Source organism: Brienomyrus brachyistius, chromosome 1 (assembly GCF_023856365.1).
Source record: "Brienomyrus brachyistius isolate T26 chromosome 1, BBRACH_0.4, whole genome shotgun sequence".
Taxonomy (NCBI): Eukaryota; Metazoa; Chordata; class Actinopteri; order Osteoglossiformes; family Mormyridae; genus Brienomyrus; species Brienomyrus brachyistius.
This window is the reverse complement of record NC_064533.1, coordinates 31,308,996-31,328,370: the sequence shown is the minus strand read 5'-3', so window position 1 is coordinate 31,328,370 and position 19,375 is coordinate 31,308,996. Positions and strand designations below refer to the sequence as shown.

The following is a 19,375-nucleotide window of genomic DNA, read 5'->3' as shown; positions in this document are numbered from 1 at the left end:
TGGCACAGTGCTAGCGGGAGTCATTATGGGGCGTCCATTTTACATGTAGAGACATTACACCATCACATCTCTGTCTCCATACATCAGTTTAACAATGTACTTCTTTTAAGCAGAATTAAAAGTGTTTCGATTATTATTAGTGTATTGTGCAATATTTTATATTTAAACAACTTTGTTTCCAAGAAAAGCTATTGCTATGTATGAATGAGGTAATGTGGACCCAGACACAATGCAAAGTCATTAAGAAATAAGAACCAAACTTTGAAGAGCCCCAATATAAATTAGTTGTTTCTGTTTGTCTATTTATAATGAGTCAATGGTAAAGACGTCATTTATACTGTAGACCTGCTGGTATGTTTACAGTAGTGATCTCTGTAGTGCCAAGTATGCCTACATAGCCCTTATCTCCTGCCCAGGCGAACGTCTTATCCTGTAGTCCATCTTTCACGCCTTATTGCCACCCGCAGATGTGGAACGCCCATCCACCAGCCCTCCAAGTCAGACATCACGATCAAGAGCTGGAAGGGCTTCAAACCCAGAGCTCGTCTATCGATGGCACTTACCTCCCCCAGGAAGTAAAGATCTCGTTTCATTGTGGCCGTTAGCCTGCGCAGGTGCTGCTTCCTCTGCTAGAGAGGCTCTGTTCCACTAAATAAGACTCATCTTCACAATGACTGCATTTCATCTTGCACCTGCCCCATCGGGAGTTAGTTCGACATTCAGCACGTGTTCTGCAAAAGCATAAGGTTAAATGGGATTGCATTGACACACACACGCACATGCACACACGTAGTCCTGGCCACTCAATACACACATGGCAAACTTGTGTGATACTTAAACAGATATTTTGGCCGAAAAACTTTGAGATCAGCCTTCGATTTCCTCAGTTTGTTCCAAAAACGTAGAACCATCTAAAATATTCACATAGTTTTATAAGACACTGCATGTTTACTCTGTTATTGGTCACAAGTACACCCCTTACACCCCACTGAGCAGTCAGATGACAGGCACAAAGCCCAGCTCCTCTGCATTAACAGATTAACAGAACGGTACTCAGAGATGTACTCCAACATCATCTGTCAAAGATATGTAAATTCACTGTAAAACAGGGTTTCCCAGTCCGGTCCTCGGGGACTCACAGTTGGTCCACATTTTTATGGGTCTGATGCTTAGCTTCATTCTGAATGACTGTTTCTTCCACTGTGATGCAAATATTGACACATAAACCTTGTCACTAGTCACACAGTTAAGCAATGTCAGATTCAAGCATTTATGGTAACTTTATTTACAAAAGGAGTATTTCTCAGAAATTCATATTTTCATTGTTTTGCTTTTATGTATAGTGAACAATACATATTTTGATAATACAGATGGCAATATGATCAAATGAACAGTTGTTTGATAAGATGATAAGATGAATTGTTACAAATGACAGATATGAGTTGCACTCTGACACTCATCCACATTTCCTGATGCACAACATAACATCAGGAAAGCAGTTAAACCACATTTTTTTTTTTTTACAAGAACTGTTCCATCCTTACTCTAACGTCCATTAAGCTTAAAGAATCTTTAGCAACAAGCAGTATAATGATTAAGAAACTAAATTTATGTATAAATTGGGAAAGACTACATGTCAGAGCAAAGAAAATAAATACTGTAATACTGTTTACATTTACTATTGTAAACGTAAATGTTTTGTATAGCACTTTAACAAAAGGTTACTTTTGATACCTTACATAATGTACATATTACGGCTACAGTATGATTGTTTGAAGGATTATGGTTCACAAGACAAAATTTGCTCCAAAAACAATAAAGAAACAACTCGGCTGCAGTTATGATCACGAGGCTCTTGTGCGTCCATCACTAAGCATCACATGAAACCTCCTACACCGACTTCCGCCGCTTTCCAAAGACGTTGTTGATCAGCTTAGCCATGGACTTGGAGCCACTAGGCCGACGCCGATCTTTGGTCTTGCCGCTAAGGCTGATATTGCGCACCATCTTGGAGAACATGAGCGCCACCTCCTGGTAGTGCTCTGCAGCAGAGAGCTCGTAGAAGTGGCATCTGGCCTCAGCTGCCAGCCGCTGGCCCTCCTCGCGGTCCACCTCCCTCATGTGGCACAGGTCCTGCTTGTTGCCCACCAAAAACACCACCGAGTCTCCATCCCTATGGGAGAGTTGGGAATGGATCTCAGCGTCTTCCGCACCCGATCCGCCACCGCGATTTACTCAAAGCTCAACAAATCGTACTCTAGTGACGAAAATTGTGGAAACACTTTCAATTTTTGGAAACTGCAGAACTTTATATAACTGTTGCTCCAGTTACTACTTTAACTACCCAATGTATGATATTTAGAACATTCTTTGATTGTTTATAAACATTACCGCCAAAATTCACGTAGTTATTTTTAAAGTGTAATGGCAAAAATGCTAGCTGTTTCCACAATTTTGGCCACTAGTGTATATTTGATCAATACCAGCTGAAAGGGTCTGAAAATGTACTCTGAACATTGTGGAGGACTACAAGATAAATTCAGGTGTTACTGTGTGTTCCTGAAACAATTATCACTGAACACTAGGCTCTGCTGTCAGTACTAATTGTTGTCAGGACTCCTTATCAAAAGTCTCGACATATTCATAGAAGCCGAACTATTGCTCAACAGACTGAAAAGTAGCAGAGTCGCACAGCTGCTACTCAAACCACGGTCACTGGCTATCATCCTGTTAATGTTAGCAAGCAAGAATCTCATCTGTTTTGCAAGAGTCTCCTACATGCCCAGTGATTCATAGCTGTTACAGAAAAGGCAGAGAATCGTGGTCCATTTCCACCACTGCCCTCTGTAGCCAGAGACGGGTCTGTACCTCTTGGCCACCCCGAGATGTTGCTCCCGGATGAGATGGAGGGCGGCCTTCGCCGCGAGGAACGAAGACTTGTCGCTGATGTCATAGACCACCACAAAGCCATCGGCCCAGTGCATCTGCTCGTTCAGGTTAGATTTTCCTTCACAAGCCTGGGCACGTATTAAACAGCGGTCACTTCGCCCTGATACCGGCATTCCACATTGTCAATAAGCGCGAAATGTTGTTACAGCATTTCAGTAGCGTTACTGCGATGGCCAGGCACTAGTTCAGTATTTTCTCTGAGTGAGACGTTGGTTTTAAATGCACACTTAAACATAAGGGGGAGTTACCTTAGAGAATTTAGGAATTTTGTCAGCAAGATTTAGACATTTTCATAAGATAAATGTGAGACATATTGAAAAAACACAGGCATATATGTATGCAAAAAATGCACTCTCTCCAAGTTAATTTGACTGACAAAAAACAAGTGAATGAGATAAACAAGTGCTGCCTGGCACTGCCATCCCATAATCATCATCATTTAACGTTTTCCATCCACGTACCTGTGAACATGGATCATACAGTTCAAGATTCAGCTGCCGTCCATCAATTGACAAGCGCTTCCTATATATGCACTCTGGGAAGCAAATATAGGAAATAATTACGCTGAAGCAAAATCAATTCAGGGACCGATAAACCTCATCCATCCATTTCCCCGTAAAACTGAATATTACAATCCCATTTCAATGACCTTTTTACAGGAGGAATTACAGGAAAAACATTTCTGGAGTAAACCCGATGAAAAATTTTACTGTTAAGAGGTGATATATAACTTTAGTAATTAGGACTTCAGAAAACGCAAAACTCATTTATTTACAATCAGAGGTTGTCATATTTAAAACACTAAAAAATATTAATTACCGGAAGCACACAGCTCCGAAAATCTATAAAATTTTGTTTTGCACAATCAATATTATCCTATTGATAAAGTACTATTACAAAGCTGCATAACCTGGAGACATTTTGAAATTTTGGATTCGTTTTAAAATATATATATTTTGCGACAAAATGCTTAACCGACCTGCAAAATTAGTCTGTTTTCATTGTTAGAGACATTTCAAGATTAACTTTACCTGTTGATGATGCATATTCGCCAATAAAGCGCTTTGTAAGAAATCGTACGATGAGCGCTGCAACGAGAATAGATAAATCGCATGTAATTAATGAATTATCAGCTGTCATACTATTATTTATTACACCGGACGGTAAACAATGTTTTTTAGACAATTCCAATAAATACCAGATTTCCCGACCCTTTCGCTTCCCAGGACTGCCAGTTTAACGTCATTCATTGTGCGCTTCTCTTTTGTCAGGTTGCGTGAAGAGTTCCCTCCTTTCTTCAGTTACTACAACATTAAATCCCCTTTAGTGATCGTACTCCTTGAGATGTTTACTGGAGCATCCCCGTCTCCGTGCACCCAGCGCCGTACCCCGGCTCTCCACTACGCAATCTGAGCACGGGGGGCTGCGTAAGAGCATCAGGCTGGTGCCGTCACTGTGACGACGGAGTCGCGGCCATGGACACTGCTGATCGTTGATGTGAAAGTTTTCTGTTTACGCGACTATTTCAAGAAAGCATCTTAAAACCGCATTACGCCATGCCCCGTGCCCCTGCGTAGGGTGTTTTCCTTAACATTACTACTTCTTGATCACAGGATAGTGCCTATCTAATAATAGCAGCTACTCAAGCAGACCATGTGTTTGCACTAACTAAATGCCCTGTAATTGCCACCTTCACCGGCACCATCAGTGTTTTACGATACTTGTTTTTAGCTGTAGAGACGCAAATGATGCTCAGTAACAGAAATTGTATTACACTCTTGACTTCCTTTGAGACCATAACTCCATTGTTTCATTCTTCCAAAAGTGAAAAGCTAACATTGTTGAAACACCACAGTAAAATGTGTCCTCTGCATTTAACCCATACATGACATAACAGTGGACAGCTACTTATTAGCACGCAGGGAGCAGTGCTTGGGGGCAGTAATTTGCAGAGCTGCTGATTTTAACCAGCAACCTTCCAACCACAAACACACTTCCCTAACCGTTAGGCCACTTGCAAAGTGCTTTTTTTAAAACACGCTGCCAATGAATGATGATATGAGTACAACAGAAAAACTCACAATGCGTCAGCATTGCAAATTCACTATAGTAGATCCTTAGTCAATACACTGAGAATACTGGGGAACCTTTTGAGGTACACAGTCAGTAATCACACAATAAGCACAACCTGATCGTGTCATTGGCTGAAATCCAGTGGTTTGTTTCCCTCAAAGCCAGATCCCAGTAGGTGGCTCTTTGGGTAAAGATACATGCAAAGGTTACTGAACCCCACTCACACAAAAACCTGAAGTGACTCAATTTTTATTATTTTTTTTTTTAAACAAAATTTAACAAAAAAAAGTGTGTTTAATTACCAACAAACCATCATCCCCAAAAGAGTTTCCCAGTTACATTATTGAGACTGGCATCCTGTCCAGCAGGACTGCGCACAGACTATTTGAGAGACAGGTGCTTCAAGTTTAAAAAGGGGCCTCTCACATTAAATAGTTTTGGCGATACGGGCAGGTGCTCAGGGCCCCCCAGCCACCCCCTATGCACATGCCTGCTGCCCAGAGTTTATCCTCACTGTGTTCTCCGTGCTACCTGGGGTGAGCTCCAGACCCCCTGCGGCCATAACACGACTGAGCGGATAGAAGATGGAAGGATGTATGATGATGACTGGGGCAGCAATGTGTCTTCACACCTCCAATGCTGAGTATTTTAATCTCACGCCTGGCTTTGTGTGTGGAGTTTGCATTTCCTCCCATCGTCTACATGTCTCTCCAGTTTCCAAAGAAGTGGACAGTTATCTTTAAGCTGCCCTGTGCCAGCGAGAATGAGCCGTGAAACGACTGGCCGACCATCCCAGGGACGGATTATGGGTTGTATGGGCCCCTGGGCAAAACGTTCGCGAGGGCGCCCCCCACTAGCACCACCACCACAACCACCACAATTCAAGGGCCCTTGGCAGCCAAACGCCCTCCCTATAGGGTCAGGGGCCCTTGTAGGCAGAGGATCAAAGAATGTAGGCCCTCTAAAATAGACAAACAAAAATACATTGTTGATAAGCGTTGCAAATTGTTTTGGGCTAGGGGCCCCACGCGCCCCCTGCACCCCAAGGGCCCCTGGGCAGCGGCCCCGCTGGCCCGGTCCGTAATCCGTCCCTGGTCCGTCCCAGCCGCCTTCTGTCCTGTTCCCTGAACCTGTGCTGCCAGTATTTAGAGTCAATGCATTTGGTGCTCAACGTGCTAAGAAGCTACATGCTGTGACTCTAGTAATGAAGGCAATTGTTTCTGCATATTGCGCTTATAAAACATTTGCTTCCGCTGGGACATTGAACAGAGCCTTGTGACATGGGGATTTAGATGGTGGAACGAGGGACTTCATTAAAGAGCACCAAAATTAACAGACTTGGAAAGCAAAACACCTAAAACTGCCATTTCGCCTCTAAGAGAGGACAAGCAGACGCAGAAAATCTGGGAGATGGAATTGCGAACTTTCATTACACCTCAAAGTCTTCAGTCATCGCTCATGACCACACAATCCCCCGCTACCTGGAGAAAACTCTGCTTTATATCACTAATAAGTGATTGTTGGTGAGAGGAGGGGCATGACCCCTAACATCACCCCCCCCCCCCCCTTCGCCACCAAAAAAAAATCCTGCGTTTTCAGGCTTGACCTCAAGATGCAGTTACTACATGAAAGAGAAGTAAGGAGATCAATGGAGAACACAACACCACACATCACATAAAGAATTCATTAAAACAACCCAAGCTTATGCTTGTTAAAAGTTATTTATCTACGTGGAGAACAATTCTTTTCAAGGTTTTCTACGACCATGAAGACTTTTGGCTCCAGATAAGTTAGTGACAGGGGTGGGGTACAGATGTTCTGCCCTTGAGGTATTTGAGTTAAATTCTAGTCTAGTATCCAGCTGAATAAACAGGCAAAACTGTAAATTGCATCATATAAAAAAAAATGCATACATCAGTTAAGTAATGGTATATCTGTCAGTTCAGCAGCGGACACAGAAATGAAATGCATATTTGAGTTTGCCTTCCTCACCAGTACACGTGTGCATGCTGCGTTTGAGGTCGGGGTGTCTACAGATGTGGTTGCCTCTGTCCTTGGCAGAGGTCGGCTGCAGAAGACGATATCATCAGAGCCCCTTATTGAAACTGGATGCCCTGCCTTTGCTCTAATCAGGTTTTCCATTTAAACCGCAGTTATGCGTTGGCCAGTCTAATCCTAGGCAGTTAAGCTTGAATTATGTCATGACAGACGGGACGAAGGACTTGTGGGCAGGCATCGTGGCGAAAACAAAAGGGGGATTCTGAACTCGGTGAATAAACAGGATCGCAAAGGGATTAAAACCAGGAGGGCAGGCAACCAGGACAGTAACAGGAAGGTTCGACATCAATGACCGGACTAGGGCTGATGAGACAAACAGGTACTTAAATACAAGGATTAACGAGGGGTAACAAACACCAGGTGTGACTCATCAGGGTCTCGTTAAGCAGGAGACAGGAGGGTCAGGCGGGCAAAACATGGCAAATTAGCCATTAGATTGACAGTAATATCAGAGTGGCTCTTATTTTAATTTATTAAAATAATAATGGTAACAAATCTATACCTGAGACTTAATAAAAAAAATCATGGACTTATTTTCCATAGAAGACATTTTCATTTATAAAATTGCCATAAACTGCAGATGGAGAATTTAAAAGTGTCTTATTAACGAAGTTCAAAATACAACAGACAACACAAACACCACAGAATGTGTGCATGTGGCTGCAGACCTTCTGCCTGTCAGGTTCCTCCTCTTTGACGGGCTCATTTCCCAGGGCTAAGTAACGGCAGCACTGACACCAGTCTGGGCAGGCGTGATGACTGGATTGGACTCAGGTGCCGAGGGGAACAGGAATCGCTGAGGGTGAGACGGTAGATAGAAGCAGGGGGGGGAGTAAAGCAAACGGATCCCGGAGCACTGAGCTAGACGAGAAACCAGAACGGACAGAACCGATCCAAAATATTAACTTAGAAAGCACTAGTAAACCAATCCAGAAGAACGGACTACTTGGCATTCCTGGATTTTGCACTTAATCTCGTAAGAACCTAAGTCTGCCTTGGAGTTATTTGCATATATTCACTGACATTGGTTTCTTTTACGTTCTGTATAACATTTGCACCCATAACTATTTGTTCTTGTTACTGGTCATTCATTGGAAGCTCTTCCTAGTGTCTCTCCTACCTAATGACTCATTCTTATTATGTACAGACTATGTAGGCAGCGTCATTCGAAGGATGCAGCCCCTGAATTTGGACACAACCTATATTTCTACATTCTTACAACACTGAGAGCACCCTTTATGTCATCTCACCACAACCTTTGTTAGCTTGGACTCGAAATAGAGAACAGTCTTATTTTACCGTAAAATCAAAAGCAATTATATTGTAATTCAATAAACCTTTGTAAGATACAAACAAACATGAGTAAAAAACAACAGGCCATAATCTAATTTATCTTAATTCAATTTTTTAATCAGATTGAGGGCAACATTTGGCAATAAATCAGTTTGTTGCATGACAAATGTCCTTCTGCAGCCTTGAACCTGCTAAAGGGTGATCTGAGATTGTATTAATAAATCCATCAGTGGAGATGTACATATCTCCCCCGTTTTAATGTGTGAAATCAGATTTGTTTTTGTTGTTGTTACTAAGCCCACCTGCTTCTTTCATTGTTGTAAAAGTTTTTTGTTTCTATGGTGCCACACCGTCAGAAGCATGGTACAAGTCTGGTACAGTTTTGTTCCCCAAGGTACAAACAAAAAAACATTTACCTACAGCTGGCAGACCATTGAGGGTACAGCCGCAGTGACAAGTAATGGTACCCTCAAAGGTACAAATTGGTATTTTTTTCTGACAGTGCAGGCAACCCAATAAAATGTACATACTAACCTTTGAACGCCTCCGCGTCAGAAGATATGCACCTGACTTGGGTAACAGGGGTCGTAACCCTCTGCTCCTCAAGGTCCAAGACATCTGCAGGTTTATCAGATACTTTTATTTAGCAAATTACACCTGGGTGAGGTCAGTTTCTGACCATGGAATGACTTAAATCACACAATTAAGATGACTAGAGTTCTGTGTCTTCACGGACTGGCTTAGAAAATGCATAGACTGTCTATAAACGCATCAAAAGCCTGGGAACCCCTATATTAGAGAATGGAGAACTGCCTCATTTGCAATGCTTAGACAGCTTAATGTTTTTCCCATTTTCACCCAGTCTGGTAGAGTCAATTATTGCTTTGACTGGCCTCCCCCTCATCACACAATGTGAATGCCAGCAGACACCTCCCCCGAGATGTGCGCCATCAAACGCCCACTCCTCGTCACTTCATCGGATGACACAGCACACTCCCGACAGAGTGCCAAGGATCCCCAGTGCCCATTGACAGGACTCATAACCATGGACTGATGAGAATGAGGGGCAATGCAGCCTCTTCTCCCACCTGGAAGAAGAGAAACTAATTACCATTGTGTAGATGGTTAAAGGGGCACAGTGGAGATCTTGGTACGCAACATAGGATGCACCTTGCTTTGATCCCAGCACCAAAAAGCAAACATATGACCAGTCTGGCATTGTTTCACAATCCTGCATGTCGCCCCCTGGGAGACCAGACCTGACAGCCCTTCCTCCACAATTGATGACTCGTATTCACGTCAGACTCACTGTCCGATGAGCTCTTTAGGGAAATGAAAAATGATTTCATATTTTCCAGCATGAAGCAGTTATGGCTATTGGGTGGTTTTGGGTTCAAATCCCAGCTATTGTGTCAGTGCCGAGCCTGACAGGACATTTAACAGCTTTGTTGACATAAACAAACCAGCGTGAGATGGTGAGTCACATTTGCCCTGCAGTGGCTGGTAACTAGGCAGAAAGCACAGCAATGGATGGTACTTAGTGTTGCAGGGAATGTGATTTCCACGGGGACAGAGGCCAAACTGCTGCCACTGCCACAGGCCATAATAAAGGGATTCGGATCGCACAACAAGGCAGGCAGATCGTAGAGAGGATGAGAAGCCTTTCAACCGAGCTGGAGGTCAATAAATAAATAATGGTTTTTCATCCCGTTTGATTTCCCCAGATCCATCCCATGATATGACCGAGGTTTGCTGCATCACCGTGGGCACACAGCTGTACTATTTGCCGAGTTTTAAACCTTTTCAGTCCCTTGTCATGTTATTTTTCCTGCGACACTCATTCTAGGCAGGATGGATAACAGAGTAATGTGACACGGGGTGCGAGTAGGGGGGAGGGGGGAGTAGGGAGGGTGTGCTGGGTGCCAGGGCCTGGGGGGGCTGGGGAGGGGGGAGGGGGGTGGGCGATAAAAAGGACACAAATACACCACCAGTCAAAAGTTTTTTTCATACACTGAGATTTTCTACATTTGCATGTTTCTTACTTAACATTTACTAAAAATACACTCAATAGTCTTTGCTAACAAATAAAATTACAGTATGTTCACTATTTGAGTACCTTTATTTTCAAGAAAATGTCACATCTTTGATTCATCAAAGTAACCTCCTCTAACAGTTAAAAGAGCAGAGAAAATTTGAGGCATCCTTTCTACAAGGGACATTAAATATTGTTCTGTTTCATGGGATAAAAAAGATAACTAGTGCATTAAAATTAAAGGACAGCCCAGAATTTGACTATACCATCACCACACAACCAGTTAATAGGATGCTAGATATGCACGTTTACATACTCTTTACATTTTATGAAGGAAACTTGATTTATTTGACTCATAAATTTTGTTTACGAAATAAATGGAAAAGTAAAAACTTTTGACTGGTAGTGTGTGTGGGTGGGGGGGGCAGCAGGTGAGATCAGGTGGGGAAAGAAAGACTGGGTGGGATCAAGTATAGTCTTTATGAGACAGGAAACCTGATCACAAGAGTAAAGACAATGTTAAGAGAACCAAGACTTTATCTATTAAAACTGAAACTGCACATTAATGCATCAATAATAATGCATTATACATTTTTCTTTGAATGCCTTATGCATTATGAATGTGAAGGCAAAAGTTGGAAAACTTTCCACACTTTACATTAACTATAACTTCATAATGCATTCATAATGCATTTGTAGAACATTCAGTGCACCTTATTAATGCATTTATAAATCATTCATAACATAACATTAATATACATTAATAGCAAACATTATATAATTATATGATTACAATGTTTCTTATTATCATATAAAGTTTGTTATTAATGTATATTAAAGCTGGAAAAAATCTTTGAAATTGTCACTGAACTGATATTAAACACTCCCTGTCATACCTTTTTACGGTGTTTAATGAGGACCTAAACGCTTTAATGCCACAGACACCGGCTTCTACATGCATCAGAGAGGTTTCTACCGATGCCCTGCACTAATGCACTACCAATTAAGCCAGATCCACAAAATGACTGTGATGCAATTTATTTTAAAAAAGCAAAATCTTCTATTTTTAAATATGCAGCAAAACTGCAGATGCTGTTTTCTTTGCCTTGATCAAGCCGTTGGGTCTTTTCCAGCCATAATTACAAGTTGATATATGCTAAGTATTATGTACTTGGTATTTCTATATAAATAAAAGTTCAGTCCTTGCTTGCCAAGTCTCCACGGCTAATATGTTGACAATGCATGGCAATATAAGTGAAGATCCTCCCTCAATTCCCCAGGTCTCCTCATTTAAAAGCAGCTGGTGGAACAGCACTTGGGCTGTTGGATGGCGGAACCAGACTGTTTTTTACAGTGCAAACTCTGCTGAAATGCACCACACAGAATGACGAACCCAGCTGTCCATCCAGGTCCGTCATGCAACTGTCCATTAGCCATAACCGGCGATCATGCGAAGGCTGAGAGTGATCATTACCTATAGAAAGGCTACAGCTGACATATCCTAACATGTTATTCTGCCTAGGTGAGTAATGGACCCAGCAAGCCAGGAAGGATCACTTGTCGGGTGATGCACGGTGACACCTAACCCATAATCCTTGAACAGACTGTTGCGGTTGTCAAGGGCAGTAACATCTCAACAAGAGGTGGTGGATGGAGATGAGGATGAAGACCATAATTAATAATGAGTCGTAACTACTACACCACGAGGGATACAAACATAGCGATTTCTGATTATTAGTCCAAAAAGTACCTATAAAACAAACAGAAAAAAACCTTGTGTCAGGGATCTGACATGGAAGCAGGCAAAGGGAGCTGTGGATACAAATAAAAGGTTATAATTAGTAGGGAAACACACATAACGTTAATGACAACAATAGGGAAACGTACTCGAAGCGGACTAAAATATACTGAACTAACAACAGCAACCAGAAACAGCTGGTGAACACGGGGTTAACGAGGGGGCGTGGTCAACGAAAGGGCAGGACAAACGGAGCATGACATTACCCCCCTCCCAAAGGCGCGCACACCGGTACGCCCAAGGAGAGTGAAGGCACAAGACTGGGAACTGACAGGACCTGGGGAAACAAAGGCAAAACATCAACAAGGAACCAGGAACAGGACAGACACACAGAACAGACACAGGGACAAGAAGCAGGATAACCACTGACAAACCACCAGAACCACAGACAGGCACAGGGTCACCAAGAACAGAGACACCGGGGGAATACCAACAGGAGGAACAAAAGGACCAGGAGCGAACGAAAAAAAACGGAGGGACGAAGAGCAGACACAGGGAGCACCAAAACAGGAGGAAGGAAGGCAGAGGACGGGGGAAAACAGGGAGCCCGAGGGAACCCCAGCGGGTGAGAGGCAGAAACCGCAGGGGCAGCAGGCGACGGCGAGGTTGGAGCCGAAAGGACCCTCGGCGACGGAGAGGCAGGAGCGGACAACAAAGGGGGCGAGGAGGCAGACAGGGACAGATGAAGGAGGCGAGGAGGAAGACGAAGGGGGCACCAGAGGAGGCAAGGAGGAAGGCGAAGGGGACACTGGCAGAGGGGAGGAGGGAACAGCAGTCACAGCAGGCAAAGGCACAGCTACAGCAGGCCCAGGCATAGGAGACCAACGAGTTGGAGCAGGGGAACCCGCAGACGACCGAGGAATCAAAGCAGGGGAACCCACAGATGACCGAGTCGACGGAGGTGGGGCCGAAGGCAGCCAAACAGTCATCAGAAGAGGACCCGCAGGCAACCGCCGAGCAGGAGCCGAAGGACCCGCAGGCACACCACGAGCCCCAGCCACAGGGACCGAGGGCCAGTTAGGGGGCAGGACGGGCAGGAACCGACCCCCCTCCTGGATATGGAGACCCGAAATCCTGGTCAGGGTCTGCCACTTGGGGGTAACAGAGCTGGGGTCCACGCCTTAGCAGCGGGCGCAGGCAAAGCAGTAACAGGCAGACGGGCTCCGGGCGCAGGCGAAGCAGCAACAGGCAGACGGGCTCCGGGCACAGGCAAAGCAGCAACAGGCAGATGGGCTCCGGGCGCAGGTGAAGCAGCAATAGGCAGACGGGCTCTGGGCATAGGCGAAGCAGCAACAGGCAGGGGGGCTCCGAGCGCAGACAACGCCTGGTCGGGTTCCTCTCGGCATACCACAGGAGAAATAGCGGAGATGGAGACGGCCCCTAGGGAAACGTGCAGCGCTTTCCCTCGTCGCTTTCCCCACTTCTCTTTCCCCAAACAGGCGCAGCGAGGTCTGGCAGCTCGCATGGAATAAAGGGACAAAAACTGTAATCGCCCCTTGCCTGCCAGATCATGTCCTCAGCTACCCAACTCCTCAGTCAGGTTAAATTCAGCTGCACCTCCTCCGCGAGGCGCGGGTCTTCGGCAGGGGAGAACCGTGTCAGGATCTCCCTTGACCAGCAAGCAACGGCTCGCGCCGCAAGGTCTCCCTTCACCTCGGGCTCCTTGAGCCAGTATTCCACCTCATCCAAAAGGTCAAGGTGTTCCTGACAGGGGAAGGGAGGTGTCTTCTCTGTGAGTGTTGTCATTCTGTCAGGGATCCGTCACGGAAGCAGGCAAAGGGAGCCATAGATACAAATAACAGGTTTTAATTAGTAGGGAAACACACATAACGTGAATGACAACACTAGGGAAACGTACTCGAACACGGACTAAAATACACTGAACTAACTGCAGCAATCGGAAACAGCTGGTGAACACGGGGTTAATGAGGGTGCGTGGTTGACGAAAAGGCAGGATTAATGGGGCATGACATCTGTAGGTATAATGGCACAAAAGAGTTTTTTCTTATTTTATACCCAAAATGTCCAATAAATGGTTATTAACAATCATATAATAAAAGGATTAAAAAAAACTGAAATGGGACGTCAGTGATTATACAGATTAAATAACCAGTCTAGGCACTGAGCCATGTGGATTATAATAATTATGACACAATATGGGGTTAAAAACAGATAAGCTAACAATCAGTAGGCTGCCAGTTTGAGTCTAACAGGTGCCTGATTGCTGTATGACTTAATCCATAAATATCCAAGACTATGACATGTACAGGATGTCATGAACAAACCGGCACATGGTCACTTGACCAACAATGAAGTGTTCACCATCACTCAAGCCATGTATTTGTATGGTTTGGCCACTTATTGGCCACAAACAGTCACTGCACTAAATCCTTCCATCCATCCATCTTTTACTGCTTTTCCATGTTGAGTCGCAGGGGCAGCAGTCTAAACAGGGGAAACTCAAACTTCCCTCTCCCTGGCAACTTCATCCAGCTCCTCCGGGGGGATCCCGAGGAGTTCCCAGGCCAGACGAGAGACATAATCTCTCCAGCATGTCCTGGGTCTTCCCCAGGGTCTCCTCCCAGTGAGACATGCCCGGAACACCTCACCAAGGAGGCGTCCAGGAGACATCCTGACTAAATGCCTGAGCCACCTCATCTGGCTCCTCTAGATGCGGAGGAGCAGCGGCTCTACTCTGAGACCCTCCCGAATGACCGAGCTGCTCACCCTCTCTCTAAGGGAGAGCCCAGCCACCCTGTGGAGGAGCAGCGGCTCTACTCTGAGTCCCTCCCGAATGACTGAGCTCCTCACCCTATCTCTAAGGAGGAGCCCAGCCACCCTGTGCAAGAAAATCATTTCGGTTGCTCGTATTCGTGATCTCGTTCTTTCGGTCACTACCCACAGCTTATGACCATAGATGAGGGTAGGAACGTAGATCGACTGATAAACCGAAAGCCTTGCCTTTTGGCTCAGCTCCTTCTTCACCATAACAGACTGATGCAGCGCCCGCATCATTGCTGACACTGCACCGATCTGTCTAACGATCTCCCGCTCCGTCCTTCCCTCACTTGTGAATAAGGCCCCGAGATACTTAAACTCCTCCACTTGGGGAAGGACCCCCTCCACGACCCGGAGGGAGCACTCCACCCTTTTCTGGCTGAGGACCATGATCTCAGCCAACTGTTCCAGTGAAAGACGAAGATCACGGTCCGATGAAGCCAACAGAACCACATCATCTGCAAAAAGCAAAGACCTAATCCTGAGGTCACCAAACCAGATACCTTCAATGCCCTGGCTGCACCTTGAAATTCTGTCCATAAAAGTTATGAACAAAATCGGTGCCAAAGGACAGCCCTGATGGAGTTCAACCCTCATCGGAAACGAGTCCGACTTTCTGCCGACAGCGAGGACCAAGCTCTGACACCGGTCGTACAGGGACTGAACAGCTGTTATAAGGAAGCCCGGAACCCCATACTCCCGGAGCATTCCCCACAGGATTCCCTGAGGGACACAGTTGAAGGCCTTCTCCAAGTGCACAAAGCACATGTAAACTGGTTGGGAAAACTCCCATGCACCCTCCAGGACCCTGCCAAGAGTATAGAGTTGGTCCACTGTTCCACGGCCAGGGCGAAAATTACACTGCTCTGAGTCTGAGGTTCGAAAATCCGACGAATCCTCCTATCCAGGACCCCCGAATAGACCTTACCAGGGAGGCTTAGGAGGGTGATCCCCCTATAGTTGGAACACACCCTCCGGTCCCCTTTCTTGAAGAGTGGGACCACCACCCAATCCAATCCAGAGGCACCACACCCAATGTCCACACAATGATGCAGATCCGTGTCAACGAAGACAGCCCTGCAACATCCAGAGCCTTGAGGAACACCAGGCGGATCTCATCCACCCCCGGGTAGCCACCAAGGAGCTTTTTAACCACCTCAGCAACCTCTGCCTTAGAGATAGGGGGATTCACCCACCAGTCCCCAGACTCTACTTCCTCACTGGAAGGCGTGTCGGTAGGATTGAGGAGGTCTTCGAAGTATTCCTTCCACCGACCCACAATCCCCTGAGTTGGGCTCAGCAGCGCCCCATTCCCACCATAAACAGTGTTGATGCTGTACCGCTTTACCGCCCTGAGACACCAGATGGTGGACCAGAATCTCCTCGAAGCTGTCCGGAAGTCGTTCTCCATGAACTCACCAAACTCCTCCCTCACTCAAGTTTTTGCCTCTGTGACCACTGATCCCACATTCCGTTTGGCCCGCCAGTACTCATCAGCTGCCTCTGGAGTCCCACAGGCCAAAATGGCCTGATACGACTCCTTCAGCTTGACTGCATCCCTCACCGCTGGTGTCCACCAGCAGGTTCAGGGATTGCCGCCACGACAGGCACTGGCCACCTTACTGCCACAGCTCCGGTCAGCCGCCTCCACAATGGAGGCTCGGAACATGGGCGAAGTTCTGCCGGAGGTAGGAGTTGAAACTCCTTCTGACAGGGGATTCTGCCAGATGTTCCCAGCAGACCCTCACTATATGCTTGGGCCTGCCAGGTCTGACCGGCTTCCTCCCCCACCAGCAGAGCCAACCCACCACCAGGTGGTGATCAGGTGACAGCTCCGCCCCTCTCCTCACCCAGGGGTCTAATACATGTGGCTACAATTCGATCATCGAACTGTGGTCTAGGGTGTCCTGGTGCCAAGTGCACAGAAGTCCAATAACAAAACACCACTCGGGTTCAGATTGGGTGGGGGGCTGTTCCTCTCAATCACGCCCCTCCAGGTCTCACTAACATTGCCCATGTGAGTATTGAAGTCCCCCAGCAGAACAAAGGAGCTGCTCAGCACCTCTCCCCGCGAGCAACTCTAGAGTGGAAGAGGGTCCAACCCCCCTCAAGGAGATTGGTTCCAGAGCCCAAGCTGCGTGTCAAGGTGAGCCCGACTATATCTAGCTGAAACTTCACAACCTCCCATACCAGCTCAGGTTCTTCCCCCGCCAGAAAAGTGACCCCTAGAGCTAGATTCTACAGCTGAGGAGCAGACCACCAAGGTCCGCCCCTTTGGCCACCACCCAACTCACACTGCACCTGACCCCCTAGGCGCCCCCTACAGGTGGTGAGCCCATTGGAGGGGGGACCCACGTTCCTTCTTTGGGCTGAGCCTGGCCATGCCCCATGGGTGCCAGCCTAGCCATCAGGCACTCGCCATCGAGCCCCACCCCCAGGCCTGGCTTCGGGGGGAGGGCCCCGGTGACCCGCGTCTGGGTGAGGGAAAACGTGAATCTATGTTATTTCTCTTCATAAGGGGTCTAGTGAGCCGCACTTCATCTGGTTCCTCACCCAGGACCTATTTGCCTTGGGTGACCCTACCAGGGGCCATAAAGCCCCGGACAACAAATACATTCCTTATTTAGAAGATGCTGAAGAAGCATGTTCTGCTATCCAGCTACCCAGCTAGGATCTTCTGACTCTTCTCAGTAGCTATTTAGTCTTTGAAACATTGGACGCTGGCCAGGAGCCCAGAAATTACTTTCTAGGTCTGGCCCCAGAAATAAATCTGCTTCTGATGACCACTCATTTAATATCTGAAAAGGTTCCTTTCTCAGGTAAATAACAGGCATTATTTCTACTTGCAGTTTATGCACTATATACCAATTTCCTCATCAGCAATGCCAGATGAATGACAGTGTTAAAAAGAGCAGGTTTATTTTCTATTGGTCAGATGAGGGTGATGGGTAATGATATACCCAAATTGGCCAACCAGAGTTTTGTATTAGCAGGACAGCCAGTCATTACGCTAAAACCGCAGGCATGGTCCTTGTGTTTGTACCCAGCAACATGCAACCAGGTGGTTTCTCAACTCTGACAGCCCACCCACACTGCACCTGGTCGCTCTCTCGCAGTAAAGCAGAAAAGCAGTTTCAGCTGACTCACCCATACTATGAACATGGCCTATTTTTCCACCATAGGTGGGACATTTTGCATAACTTTTCACAGTGTGCCACCTGACAGTGTCCACGTCTTCACTTTCACATCAAGCCTGCCTGTTTTTCGTCACACAGAGTGTTTACTGATAAGAAGGCAGAGACACTGAACGTCTGCAGCCTATATGAATCATCTTGAATTTGAGCAGTGAAGAACAGCAGCCATGCGATCCGTCACTGCCTTTGCCCGCTTATATATGCGTTTGGGTTTTCTTGCAGAGCCAGTTCTTCTATGTTGTCATAGTGCATGTCAGGCTTCTTCGGATTTAATAGTAATGCGAGAAACACGTAAAGCCATGATCCACAAAAAACAGCAAGCTGGGTAAGGCAGTGTAAGGTAAATTAGGTAGGGATTCCCCACATGAAAAGACACAGGGGACAATTTCATCACATATTGTAAGGTTTAACAGAATAGAAACAGACCACTATTTTTAGCAAATGCGCAAACACAACATACGTTTACTTATTTGACAGACACTTTTACTCAAAGCAAAACACAACTGAGAGAGCAGGATCATCCAGTCCCTGAAGCAAGTTGGGTTAAAGGCCTTGCGATGAAATGACTCTGCTAACCATGGGGTTTGAACCGGTGACTTTCCGGCCACAGGAAAAGTCGTAACCCACGGGGCCACAAAGCACCCCACATGCAAACACAACAAGCCTTGGGTCTGGGAAGGGGCTGTGGCCGGCTGTGGGATTGGGCATTAGGGTCTGGACGTGTCTTCCGAGGGATGAGATGGATAACAGAGAGCCCAGTGTCTGTAATAAGGCACAGCTGAAGTAACCTCCCCAATGATTATGCCTCAACCCCCCGTCTTAACACCAGTTCCATCTTACTGCATTTTCCCTTTCATTACCCCTGTTTTGAATCTGAGGTTCCGGAACAGGAGAGCATCCTGGCTGATACAATCAAGCTGTCAGTATCAGTCGTGGTGAATGATCTACGCCTTTAGCTACATCCCGCAGGGCCCTCCTTCCCGCTAAAGATGCCCCCTCCCCACATCTGCGTTTATCAGCATGTCTCCAAACAAGCCATCCCAAAACCATCCTTCCCTGGTACTGCTTTCCCAGGACCCCCGCCCCCCGCCCATGCCAGACATTTTAGTGTACACACAAGCCTGCAGCGGGGGGGCTTGGGGTTTCCTTAGACACGCGAGCACCAGGCTCTCGCTGTAAATATTTCCGAGTTTCCATGGC

At 46.2% G+C, this 19,375-nt stretch overlaps 1 protein-coding gene across 7 annotated transcripts in view; it reads right to left on the bottom strand.

Annotated features, from left to right (window-relative positions):
* Positions 1-1,269: 1,269 nt before the first annotated feature.
* rergla (RERG/RAS-like a) overlaps positions 1,270-19,375 on the bottom strand; it is a 29,289-nt gene continuing 11,183 nt past the window's right edge. For 5 of the 7 annotated variants that reach the window (XM_048982258.1, XM_048982731.1, XM_048982484.1 and 2 more), the window contains 4 exons: positions 3,981-4,037; positions 3,411-3,484; positions 2,869-3,017; positions 1,270-2,173 (listed from right to left, as the gene is read on the bottom strand). In XM_048982258.1, the coding sequence (XP_048838215.1) occupies positions 1,891-2,173; positions 2,869-3,017; positions 3,411-3,484; positions 3,981-4,037 (563 nt within the window). In that variant the 3' untranslated portion in view covers positions 1,270-1,890. Of the gene's footprint in view, positions 2,174-2,868; positions 3,018-3,410; positions 3,485-3,980; positions 4,038-4,147; positions 6,978-7,014; positions 7,627-19,375 lie in introns of those variants that run through there. The other 2 variants (XM_048982404.1, XM_048982311.1) reach the window with 2 other exon arrangements.